Genomic DNA, 12,381 nt, shown 5'->3' with positions numbered 1-12,381 from the left:
AGCTCAACCTTGCTGCAAAAGGAGGCGTTTGTGTCAAGGACTCTTATTTTGAAATACTTCCGGTGAACCAGAAGTAGTGTGTACATAGTTTTACCACGACCACAGTGACCAGTAAGTGAGGAACCAAGGCATATGCCTGAGCTAATTGGAGTCAACAGTCAGATTTAAAGGAAGCTGTTACTGTTGTGGCATTATAGATTATAAATTAAAGATGAAACAGCCAACCATTCTGTATGAGGAGCGAAAGCAGACACTGGCAAATGGAACCAGATGACATCAGGTGACCGCACAGCTAGGTGGCAGTAGACAAAAGCACCCAACAGTGTAAAAGCAGTGCATGACAATGTCGCATGACAACATGGCCAGAAAACGGAGAGGATGACAGGCTGTAACAGTATAGGGAGACGGCAGAGGGGAACGACAGGTTGTACATACATAAGCACGTTAGATACACACCTTACACAGACACATGAACTTATTTTTGGCACAAATGGAACCCCATACCTTCTAGAAACAATTTACATTCACTATTTCTTCTATACACAGTATGTTGCTGTATGACATCTCCTACTTTTGTCCGCGCATGCGGGTTGTTTTGCGGTCTTGAACCGTTCAGACAGAAGTCTGATTGCGGTCGAATTTAATAGTAGTATGAACGGCCACCTCAAAAAAATGTATGGGCAGGCATTAATGCAACTGTTTGAAGCCTAAACAAAACAGTTGCATTAATGCCTGCCCATTACCGTATTTTTCGGACCATAAGGCGCACTGTGAATTAACACGTCTATGTGTGTCTTTGTCCAAATATAAAGGCGCATTAAATATTCTTCCTAAGTGTGTAATTTCAGCCCCTCCGCATACACAGCTCTCTCCTGATAGGGAGAGCTATCCGTCTCTGTAGGGAGAACAGAGTAGCTGGACTACACTGTCCTGTTTCTAACATAAGGCCAAAATAAACCTAACTTTTATATTGAATTAACTTACTAGGTTTACTGTTGCTAGCGCGTACTCTGGGCACAGGCTGCCTTACATAAATGCACTTCTAGTTTAGACATTACAGTCAGGCAGTCCTGTAGACAGCTCAGGGGTCCGATCAGGTAGTGACACAGTGTACCGTTAAGGCCCATTCATACCTCACGTAAAAGACTGATACGTGTGGAGTGTTTCATACGTTCTAACCATCGATTTCGTCCGTATTTTGACACGAAAATTGGGAGCTTACGATTACGGATCAATACAGAGCAATACTACCGGAAACGGTGGGGGCGCTATTGAGTTTGTAGTACAAAATGTTAACAAAATCACGAAGAAGGTTATTAGTCTGGGCTTTAAACAATGGTGGGATTCGAGGAACGACTTGCGGAGCTTGTCCGCAACTACCCACACATATGATGTATCGTGTCCGGGGCACAGGGACAAACAAAAAGTTTACTTACGGAGCAAATACAACAAAATCACGTCTTGGACCGTCGCCATGTTTAATCAATGACGAATTATTGGCTCCCAGCACTGCCACCTAGAGGAAATATTGGTTATTACGCACCTCAACGGACGGAGGTATGAAGGAGTCAATGGATAGAACGTACGGACAGAAATACGGACGTGTAGGCCATACGTAGGGTATGAATGGACCTTTATGCTCCAAATATATCCACTGAGCGGCTTTGTTGCTAACGTCGTACGTACACATTTTGACAAATTTTTCAGCACATTGTACCACATAAAATCGATCAGGAAGCACAACGGTAATCATATATAAGGTGCACCCACCATCAATTTTTGAGAACATTGAAGGGTTTTAAGTGTGCCTTACAGTCTGAAAAATAGTGTGCTCATTTTGATCTTTTACAGTTTTGGTCTAACCGTACTCAACTTTTTCAGGCATGAAACGGTGTGCTGCAGGCTGTTGTACCAGCCTCACTGTACTTTGCACCAAAGAGAACGATGCTTCAAAAGTAACAGCTCAAACCCCAAAAATAGCAATCCATATCAAAATAAATGGAAACAGAGTAAAAACAGAAAGAAGTGTAATGCATGCATGGGTACACAACGAGGGCAAGAACTGATCGGAGGTGTTATTGATTAGGCGACTTGTGAAAACAATTGATTGTTCTGGGTTTTATTCTGAGGGCTTGGAGTGAGTGGGGATGAATGCATTGCTGTGAAAGGATGCTTCATGTTTTAAATTAGAAATCTGAGCATTCTTTTCCTCCCACTTCACAGTCAGGCTCTACGCCAGGGGTGTCAAACATACGGCCCGCGGGCCGAATCCGGCCTGCCGAACAATTTAGTCCGGCCCGGTGGCTAAATGCATTATCATTATAAAAAAATAAAAATAAAAAAGAATTGTTGTCTTAATGCCAAAACGAGCTCATCAGATTTGACTTTCACAAGTGGAGCAGTACTGCTTTTGCCATAGTGCTCCGCTTGATTTATGAATGTGAATAGTTTTATTATGATTCATGCGGGGGATATCTCAAATGATATGGACACTACAATGGGAAGGTAGGAGAGGAAAGGAAGAACAAGAAGAAAAAAGAAAATATGAAAGAAAGAGGAAATAAAAGGAAGAGAATGATAAAACAATTATTGAAAAAAACATGTACTTCGTTTAATTGAAAATATGCAGTTCCTATATTGTCCACGAGGGGCGCTGTGTTTTAATTAGCAGATTAAGCTTCAGGTGTGGAAAAATTTAAATCATTTCTTAATTTTTATCTGTTTGATGTATTTTGCCATGCAGGACAGTGTTTTTAAGTTCCAAAAAATTTAAATAAATGTTTTTCAACATTGTAAAATCACTGTGATCAGTTCTTATGCTTAATGCCCAAGTAAATGTTTAACTGAGTAAAAGTATTGTTGAAATTGCACATACCTTTCTTAAAAATGCTGAGGTTATTCATAATATATTGTGTAGAAGTGAAATTCATTTAATATAAAAATCAACAACAAGTTCACTTTTATTAGTTCTATTTAATCTTGCAATGAGTTTACTCATGTGGCCCTCTTGAGATCAGATTAAGCTGTATGCGGCCCCTAAACCAAAATGAGTTTGACACCCCTGCTCTACGCTGTTCTGCTCTTATAAATAAAATCCTATCGTGCAAAGCAGGTTTATGCTGAAACTTGTCAAAGGTGGAACCATCCATTGGGCTGGAATACTTCTGCAGGTCACTATACACACACAGCAGCACACAAGAAGAAGAAACGACCACGCGTGGGTTTTCTGTCTGCAGCACACACACACACTCCACTCTCTACTCACTGTTACTGGACTTCAGGTCGCGGTGGATGATGGGCACCACGGCCTCCTCGTGCAGATAGTGCATCCCGCGTGCGATCTGCACGGCCCAGTTGACCAGGATGTGCGGAGGGATGCGCCGTCCAGTCAGCGCCCGGTTCAGCGTCCCGCCTCGGGCGTACTCCATCACCAGGCACAGGTTGGGCTCCTCCAGGCACACCCCCTCCAGCTTGATGATGTTGGGATGCTGCAGCATGGAGAACAGCTTGGCCTCCTGCTGCACGCTGGCAGCGGTGGCCGTGATGTCCTCGTCCGGGTCTTGCCGGGCCGCCTTCACCGCCACCTCCTGGTCTTTCCACGTCCCCCGGTAGACTTTGCCAAAGCCGCCCACGCCGATGATCTCCTCCAGCACCAGCTCGCTGAAGGGGATCCGCGTGGGCGAGCTGGGGACTCGCTCCGACGCCCCCGCCGACCCGCTGGCCGCGGGGAGGCGGTAGATGGCGGGCTGGTACGTGACATAGTTGGAAGGGAAGATCCCGACGCGGTGGTTCAGCTTGCCCGTCCACCACCCCTCGTCCCCGGAGATGGCGGCGTCCTTGGACAGGACCTCCACCACGTCCCCCCTCCGGAGGCTGAGCTCGTCCTCGCCGCTCGCCTCGTAGTCGTACGCGGCGGTCCACAGGGACCGAGTGGGACACAGCGGGGCAGAGTGAGCCCACGACCGGACGGCCGGGCACTCTGTCCAGGCATGTTCCCCGGTCCCACCGCCTCCCGGCCGCCCTTCACCGCTTGGGAAAGCGGCCTGCGAAACATCCATTTCTCGGTGGCCGTAGCGGCACCATAGGGTGCAGAGCTTATTGAGCTAAAAAAAAAAAAACTTTAAAGGGGTAAAATGTAACTTTTTAAAACACTCATACTGTCACATTAGCGAAGAGAAAAGAGGGGAAGCCTCCCCGCAGCACCCAGCGCCGTCAGACCGTGTCCAAAGTCCTGCTGGAGGGGGGAGAGAGCGCGTCTACCAGCGAGTCTCCACGTCGCCACTCCGGTAAAAGTATGAGGGTCAACGAGCAACCTAGCGAGGCTGCTCGCTAAGATTAGCCGAAACACGGCTCAGCGAACCCCGCCGCTTCACGGGCTGACCATTAGGAGCGACTCAAAGTTAACCATTACCCGCTAAAGTGGTTCCTAGAAGCGGCCGACTGATATCCCGATGTCCCGGGGAACGGACCGAAGTTAGCCGTGTACCGACGGAGCGAAGTTACCGAGTCCGCGCAGGTGCCGCAGGAGGTGCACCTGCGCCGCCCGACCCGATAGAAAAAGCAGACCCTGCCCGGGGCTGGAGTCCCGTTCAGACGCGCAGGCAGGCAGGCAGCTGGTAGCAGCGGAGTCGCTAAATGTGAAGTCTGCCTGCTGGTTTGTGGACTGTAAACACAAACTCCCCGACTGCATTCCAGACTTCTTGGCTAGCGGGTTAGCTTAGCATAGGTCAGCCCCGTTGGCTGGCCGGGGAAAAGTTGCTCCGCTTTTAAGACCGCTTCACGCAGAGTCTCTCCTCCGAGTAGGTGGGGAAAGCCGGGCAACAAACGAAAAAGGCCACAAAACATCTTAAACAAAAAAACTTATGAGACCGCAGGTCTGAAACGTGAAGCAACAAGCCCTAAACTTTAACCAAAACAATCCCTCCCACCGCCGCCGCTGCGGTCGCTCGGCGGAGTCGGTGGAGCTGTGGCTGGCTGCCCTGGAGTCTGAGGACGCTGCGGCTGCCTGCTGCGCTCCGGGCCAGCTCTGCTGCACGCTGATTGGTGGGCTGCGTGACACGTGACGAGCGCAGCACTCGGAATGGAAGGAAGGAGGAGCCAGTGGAGGAATGTCTGTGGAGAGCGCGCTTTCATGGAAATTATTGCAATAGTGAACTATAAAAGCCCGAAACCAACCCCCCACCCACCACCACCACGTACGCAGACGCATGCACCACTGACAATAATGACATACAGCCATGGCTGGGAAACTACTGTCCATGTGAATTACATACACATTACATGTATTATTATACAATATATTACAGGGCTATCAATCTCAACTACTGTATAGAAAGCCATACATATCAAAGCATGCTTGCTTGGAATGGTATGCACGGTGTGGCTTGATTGAACGCCTGATATTCCCCCATAAAACCGCTTGAGTGTGAGAATGTGGCAAGCCCTTTTAGCACATAACAACAAAGCAAGCTCCTGAACTCATCTTCAGACATTAAGCCCCCCCCCCCCCCCTATTTGAGTTGTGCAAATTCCATAAAAATCATATTCACATCTTTCCACCTAAACTTAAGCTTGCAACAAGAAATATAGCTTCTTTATTCATCAATATTCAATTTGATAAAGTATCTAAAAATATAAAGATGGCGTCACAAGCAATGTGTGGTGCCATGTTTGCAACATAGGTGTTGAAAATTTAATTGCAACTTTTTTTATCTCCTATTTTCTCTTTTCTCACAGAAAACTGTATTTTCTTACACTGAAAATATTTGAAGCTACTTTAATTTACGTTTGTTTTATTGCTGTGGTTGCAGAAAAGGGGTGTGACGTTTTGACAACAAAGTCACCTTTTAAGACTACTTTTTAAATTTTTACTTTAAAGCAGTCAATAGTCAGTCTGCGTATTTATTGAAGCCCTCCCAGATCTCAATGACAGTGTCTACGGCTATTTGAGATAAACTTACTGTACCTTTGCAGTGCCTGCTCAGTATGAGGGATTGCTGCAAAGCCATGGACAATGTACTACGGCTCTACGCTCTTTCAGGAGGAGTGAAGGCTGCTTGTCAAGACTTGATGCAATCTGCTGGGTTTTCTTGGATAGGAAACTATGTGGGTTATTTTTGAAATATAGAACAACCACATCATGTAGCACAGCTTTCTGCGCCAGTTTCTACTGATGCAGAAAGGCCGTTGTGGTCACAAAATCTTTCTTGAACTAATTAAATTAGTTGCTGATGTGATTTTCTTGCTCTATATGATAAAAAGAGGGACCCTTTTATTAATGTAATTTTGGAGTAATTACTAATTCTAGTCTTAACGTTAACAAGCAAAAGGTCTATGCAATTAATCAGTTGCATCAGTAAGGTTTGCAAGTATTTTGCAGCAAAAAAAAAAAGAAGACAGAAGTTAAAGAGATAATTCAGGAGTTTTGAAGTGAGGTTTTGTTGAAATGTCATAAGCAGTTAATAGCTTACCTCATGTTAAATAACCCTTTTGATATCTTCGTTTAGTATAAATCCAGATTAGTTACGGCAGAGGCTGGGGCCTGTCTCCAGTGAGATGCGAGAGATGGGTCACACCCTGGACAGGGAGGATGTAACATGATGGATCGTAATGGGGGTTTGATTCTATGCTACAACGTCCTGCCATATAGGATCGCATCCTGAGCAGTGAAGGTGGGACTCATAATAGAAAAGGCAGAGGGGGAGGAGGAGTGGTAAGAAGGGAGGGGGCTGCAAGTGCTACGCATCTGTAGGAGCGGAGGAGAGGGAGGAAGGGGACAGCCGAACAGGTCAAGATGAGATCGGCGGAAGCAGCAGCGCACGAACACGGGCTGGGATGGGAAGAGACAAGCAAGAGGACCCCGTCAAGAGAGGCCGAGGATGAGAGAGACGGCTCCGGAGCACTGCTGCGTCGCTCCAACATGGAGGCGCAGTGACAGCAGCGCACGTTAGAGGAGAACATTTCATTGTAGCCTTGCAGCATCATCACCCCCATCATCCTCCGTCCAGAGCTGAGCGGGGAGGAGAGGAGACATGGGCTCCCACGTTGTGCAGACCCTGCGCCAGGGAGTGTGGGCATCTCTGACCGGCGGCTGGTACCACGACCCGGACCAGAACAAATTCAACAACTCCTGCCACCTATATCTGTGGATATTTCTCCTGATGCTCCCCTTGTCCCTGCATCTGGTGAGTTTTCATCGAGGAGGGATCGTGGCGTCCAAGGCCGCGAAGGTGGCTGCGAGGTGCGTGTATGTAACAGTGTGTTCCTGCGCCTGTGTGCTCCGCGTTGGATAAACAAGCACCAGACCTGCAGGTATGTGGCAGCATCATGATGCTGCTGCAGCGCCCGGAGATGCGAGCATCGGGTGGAGGGGGGAAAAAAAGGGGCATTGTCGCCCTGTTTTCCCCTGCCTGTAACGAATGGTTGCTCCAGGATGTGACAGCGGTGGAGAAACGGTGCTGATGATGATGATGAGCGCTACACAGGCTCCATCTGTTAATTTACTGCCAATGCTGCGTGACTGTTTTCCCCATAGTTTTATAATGACACAGCGCAGTTGCTCCTGCATATTTTTTAAAGACCCCCTAATGGCATTTTCTTACTTTTACCCCTTCTTTACAGTCTTTTTTTTTATTATTATTATCCAAGAGTTGCTGATATAGTCTAGATACAGCTGCTGGCCTGAAAATTAGAAGCGTGGTTTCTCTGATCATAACTCCAATTATGCACCCAGAAAAGGAAGCTATACTGGAATCAGAAATTGCTTGGTGGGGGTATGTTTTTTTTTTGTTGTTGCGAAAACAAGGTGACAATTCTTTCACACCAAGCTTTTTTAAAATTTTAGGTTATTATCTTTCTCAGTCATTAAGAATATGTACAGCGGCATGCGAAAGTGATGCTCTATACCCCTTAGCTGTTTTTGGCTGGTGGCAAAATACAAAGAGGACTTCTTATCCCTTTATTTTAGACATTTAGACTCTCGGTCACTTAGATCTACAGGTACATCTAAAAAATATATGGCTAATATTTTGAAAAAGTTCAATATTCATTGTCACTGACTTCGGAAAGTGAAGTTACCAACACCCTCCACAAGCAGTGTAAGTCACAATGGCTTATTGCTAAAGAGGCTGGCTGGTCACAGAGTTCTGTGTCCAAGCATACATTAACAGAAAATTGAGTGGAAGGAAGAAGTGTGGTAGGAAAAGATGCACAAACTACAGGGAGAATTCCAGCCTTGAGAGGATTGTCAAGAGAAATGCATCCAATAATTTGGGGGGAGTGGACTGAGGCTTGAGTGGGTGCATCAAGACCCGCTACACACACGCAAACCCTACATGTGGGCTACAAGGGTCTTACATGAATTACTACATCAATGCGCTGTGGTATAGAGGCGATTAGGAGGTGGTGCTGCATAGGTGGAATGGAAGCCCAGATTGCTTTGATAGCTGCCTTCAGGTCATCTGCCTTGTTGAGCCTTGTATTTCTCCTTTTCCTTAATAATCTGTTCTTTTCATCTGACAAGATGATGTTGGACCACTGAGAAACAGTGCAGTCCTTTTTTTCGCCCTGGCCCATGCAAGAGGAGGCTCAGCCAAGTATTAAGTACATAGAAATGGTCACACTTTTCAGAAGCCTGACATTTCTGTTTACAACAGCCTTTTTCGCTGATCTTATATAACGTTGACATTTTCAGAGGCACTGTTTCTTGGTTTTCAATTCCTGTGAGTCATGATCATCAAAGCGACTTAAAATAAATGATTGAAATACTTCACTATTTGTAATGAATCTAAATAAAAAAATAAATAGTTTTACTTTCGGAAACCAGTGACAAAACAGATTGAATTTTTTTTTAGGACATTCACTTTTTTTTTTAGATGTACATGTATATAAGATGTGGGCATAGTGCAAAGTACAGTTGAATCCAAACTGTCAAATATGTTATTAGCAAATTAAGTAACCCTAAAATATGTCAAACCAAATGTTGCTTCCAGGCCCATGCTATTGCAGTTTTGCTCATACTGAAACTGTGATAACGATTAAGATTTGAAATATTGTGCAGCTCTCCTGTCTTTCACCAACTGCTTGCTTCTTGTCCCTCTTCCATAAACGACATATTCATGGAGTGTAAAACTAATAGATGCCCTGTCACCAAATTCTCCCACCTAAACTATGAATCCCTGCAGCTCCTCCAGAGCAACCGTAGGCCCTTTGACTGCTTCTCTGATCAAGGCTGTCCTTGCCTGGCCAGTCGCTTTAGCCATGCCTTGGTAGGTTATCAGCTGCACCATCAGATGATGGCTTGAGCATCTCTCTTACAACTATTGAAAGCTTGGGATGCTGCTTTATAACCCATCCCCGCTTTAAACTTCTCCAGATATTTACCCCTGCTCTGTCTGGCGTGTTCTTTGGTCTTCCTGGTGCCGTGTTTTCACTTCTGTTCTCTAACAAAGCTGCGAAGCCTTCACAGACCGGCTGCTTTTATACTGACACTAAATCACATACAGTTGGCTGGCGTCTCAAAGCAGCTGGTTGGATATCATTTATTGGAGTGAAGGAGTCTGAATGCCAATGCACATCCTTGCTGCTGTGTTCCTGTTTATTACATGAAACCAGGAACTCCTGATAAAACCCACTGATGCTTGTGGTTATACCATGAAGCATTGAAGGTACACATATTTTTTTCATGCCACTGCACTGACATCCGCTTTGTTCCTGCCAGTATCTTTTAAAGGAAAGCACAATTCAGACGCGTTTTAACCCTCATGGCCCTTTTTAACCCTCAGATCTAGTGCTTCCCTGACCTCATTGCATTGTCTTGCAGGCCCTGCCTCCCACCACCATGGCTCTGAGCATCTACTGCACCTCCATCACCGTCTTCTTCGTCCTCATCAAGCTGGCCAACTACCGGCTGCACCTGATGTTCGACGAGGGTGAGGCGGTGGTCCGCAGCAGCCTCTCGGACCTCAGCAAGGCCCAGGAGAAGAAGAGCAACGCCTCGGACTCGTGCCAGCCTCCCAGCCTCAGGTATAAGCCGAAGGATCCGTCAGAAGTAGAAAAATACAGATTCCTATTTGGTAGTCCAGCCTTCCTCATCGTCTTTGTGCCTCAGGCTGCAGGCCTGCCTGGCAAGTCATTGGTAGATCTTGGCCAAAACGTTAAATATACATTTTGGTCACCGTGTTTCTCCAATACATTTAGCTTTTGCAGTTTATCTTTCTCAGGCCTGTCCATCTTTCAAATCAAATCAGCTTCATGATCGAGTGCTTAAGTGTGGAATACGCTCTCTCTCAGCTGCGTCTCAAGAATCTCGGAGCAGCTTTGGCGACCGCGAACTAATTTTAGTGATTTTCAGTCAGCCTGTCTGCTGAGACGTGCTCTCTGCGCGCAGAGCCTAATAAAAGCAAATCTATCAGCTCTTCTTCTCTGTACGAGTCTGATGAATTCAGATTAGATGAAAAAAAAAAAGAAACACAAACAGCTTTCATGCTTCAGCCTCTGTACAGACGGTTCTGTTTCAGCGTTTGAAACGAGAGAGGCCGCGGCGGAAAAGAAAGCACCTGATTTTCTCTAAAAGCGAAGCAGTGATTTATGAACTTCCACCTGAGTCCTCATTGTCTCTCTTCTTCCCGTTTCCCGGGCAGAAAGAGCAGCACGCTCCCCGACAACGTTGCCATGACGACGCTGGCCCGCAAACGCCCCAGCCCGGTGATCCAGGTGACGGTGAAGCAGACGGAAACCGACCCGGGACTGATTGGGGTGGTAAGATGAGCTACGCAGGCGCAAAAACACAAAAAAAAAACATGTTTCATGGATGCATTTTAATTAGCTGTTTCTGTCCTTTTCATTATACAGGACTGCTCAAAGTCAGATGAGGGGAAATCTGCAGAAGGTGACGGCCATCTTTCTTTGATTTGTAACGCTTGAGCGGAGATTTAGGGGAAATAGAAAAAGATTTTGCGTAAACATTTATTTATCTGGAAACCTTAAAATAAATGAATCTATGATTGGATTAGAATAATCTCACACTAAAAATGAACAAAAGAAGGTAGAAATAGAGAGGGAGGATCTTTAATCTCTTGTCTTCAGCTGACCTCCACAGGTACCTGCAGGATTTAGGTCTCAGGAAATAGTTTGACCATGACAGAAGGTTGATTTTTACAACTGAAGTCGATTTGGTCTCATGTTTTGGCTCATTATCTGGCCGAAGGACCCAGTGATAATGGTTTACTTTAGTTTACGGGATTAAAATATCGTGGCATTTCAAAAAGTGCCCTGTGCTACCCTCGCTAACAAGATTTCCAGGGCATTTGGACGAGAAACAGCTTTCTTGTCTTGTTACCGGCAAGTGCTAAGTAAATAAACTTGTCTTGCCGCAGCATCACAGACCTTTCATCGGGCTTAAGATCTTAACTTTTACACACATTCAAACTTTGGGTCTCGCCAAACCAACCTGGAGAGTTTTGTCTTGGAAATCCTAACCTTGATCCCATCTGAGCAAAGCATGGAGTTCCAGTTGAAGTCACAGGGGAGTTTAGCAAACTCCAAATTCCTTCGTTTGTGATGGCAGGACAGAAAAGGCATCACCGTCAAACAATCACTTGGCATCTAGATACCGTCTAATGATTGTTATGGAGACTTGGTGACCCTAGCATGCCACTCTTTGCCACAGGTTCCTGACAGTGAGCTTTGGGAATACATTTTTCACCTCCTTTATCATCCTCTGCACTGTCCACTTTGAGAAGATAAATTCAAGTTCCCGTACTATAAAAAAACATACCATGGTACTGGTTAGGACACTAACCAACTATATATAAATAAACGCTTCAGACATATGTTAAAGTGATGGTAGGCGCTACGGAAATTTGCATCATTAGTAATTCTGTTTGATACATTTTATCCCCTTCTAAATAAAGGGTGGATTTTTCTTCAACTTTCAGTGTAAGATCATGTTTCTGTAGTAAAACATTTTTTATGTACAGAGAGTTGGGTGCAGATAAATTGGTCTGCAGCTGCACAGAGAGGAAATGTTGCTGCATCATGACTGTCTTTAGCAAGAAATCCAGCCGACTTTTACGTGGAGCCTTACAGTATGCACCACAAGCTGATGTTTGGAGCCTAACTTTCACCCCTGCATTGGGCTAGTGTGTAAAAATAAAGTAGCCTGCACTGCAATAACCAGTTGAACAGTCCGTTGCTAGAATGTATGAAATATCCAATGAGTTGACTGCTTACGAAGACGATTTTTGGTTTGGAGAGTATTATTTCAGAGACCATCTGCAACAAAAGCAGTAAGGCTAATTTTTTGCTAGTTTTACCCTGAAACTACAGCTCCAATGTGTTTGCTGTCCCAAAAAGTTACAAATGTGATGACATTTCAGTAAT

At 45.5% G+C, this 12,381-nt stretch overlaps 2 protein-coding genes across 3 annotated transcripts in view; one reads left to right on the top strand and one right to left on the bottom strand.

The window, feature by feature from the left end:
- map3k21 (mitogen-activated protein kinase kinase kinase 21) overlaps positions 1–5,260 on the bottom strand; it is a 35,620-nt gene extending 30,360 nt beyond the window's left edge. The window contains exon 1 of one of the 2 annotated variants that reach the window (XM_021317744.2): positions 3,266–5,260. In XM_021317744.2, the coding sequence (XP_021173419.2) occupies positions 3,266–4,058 (793 nt within the window). In that variant the 5' untranslated portion in view covers positions 4,059–5,260. The remainder of the gene's footprint in view (positions 1–3,265) is intronic. The other variant, XM_012865000.3, reaches the window with a different exon arrangement.
- Positions 5,261–6,740: 1,480 nt separating this feature from the next.
- The window catches only part of LOC118557067 (pecanex-like protein 2), a 109,840-nt gene continuing 104,199 nt past the window's right edge, over positions 6,741–12,381 (top strand). Inside the window, exons 1-4 of the mRNA XM_036126064.1 lie at positions 6,741–7,184; positions 9,821–10,023; positions 10,641–10,758; positions 10,852–10,888. Coding sequence (XP_035981957.1) covers positions 7,032–7,184; positions 9,821–10,023; positions 10,641–10,758; positions 10,852–10,888 — 511 coding nt within the window. The 5' untranslated portion in view covers positions 6,741–7,031. The remainder of the gene's footprint in view (positions 7,185–9,820; positions 10,024–10,640; positions 10,759–10,851; positions 10,889–12,381) is intronic.

Source organism: Fundulus heteroclitus, chromosome 22 (genome assembly GCF_011125445.2).
Source record: "Fundulus heteroclitus isolate FHET01 chromosome 22, MU-UCD_Fhet_4.1, whole genome shotgun sequence".
Lineage (NCBI taxonomy): Eukaryota > Metazoa > Chordata > Actinopteri > Cyprinodontiformes > Fundulidae > Fundulus > Fundulus heteroclitus.
Note: the sequence above shows the minus strand (reverse complement) of the source record. Positions and strands in the feature narration are given on the sequence as shown.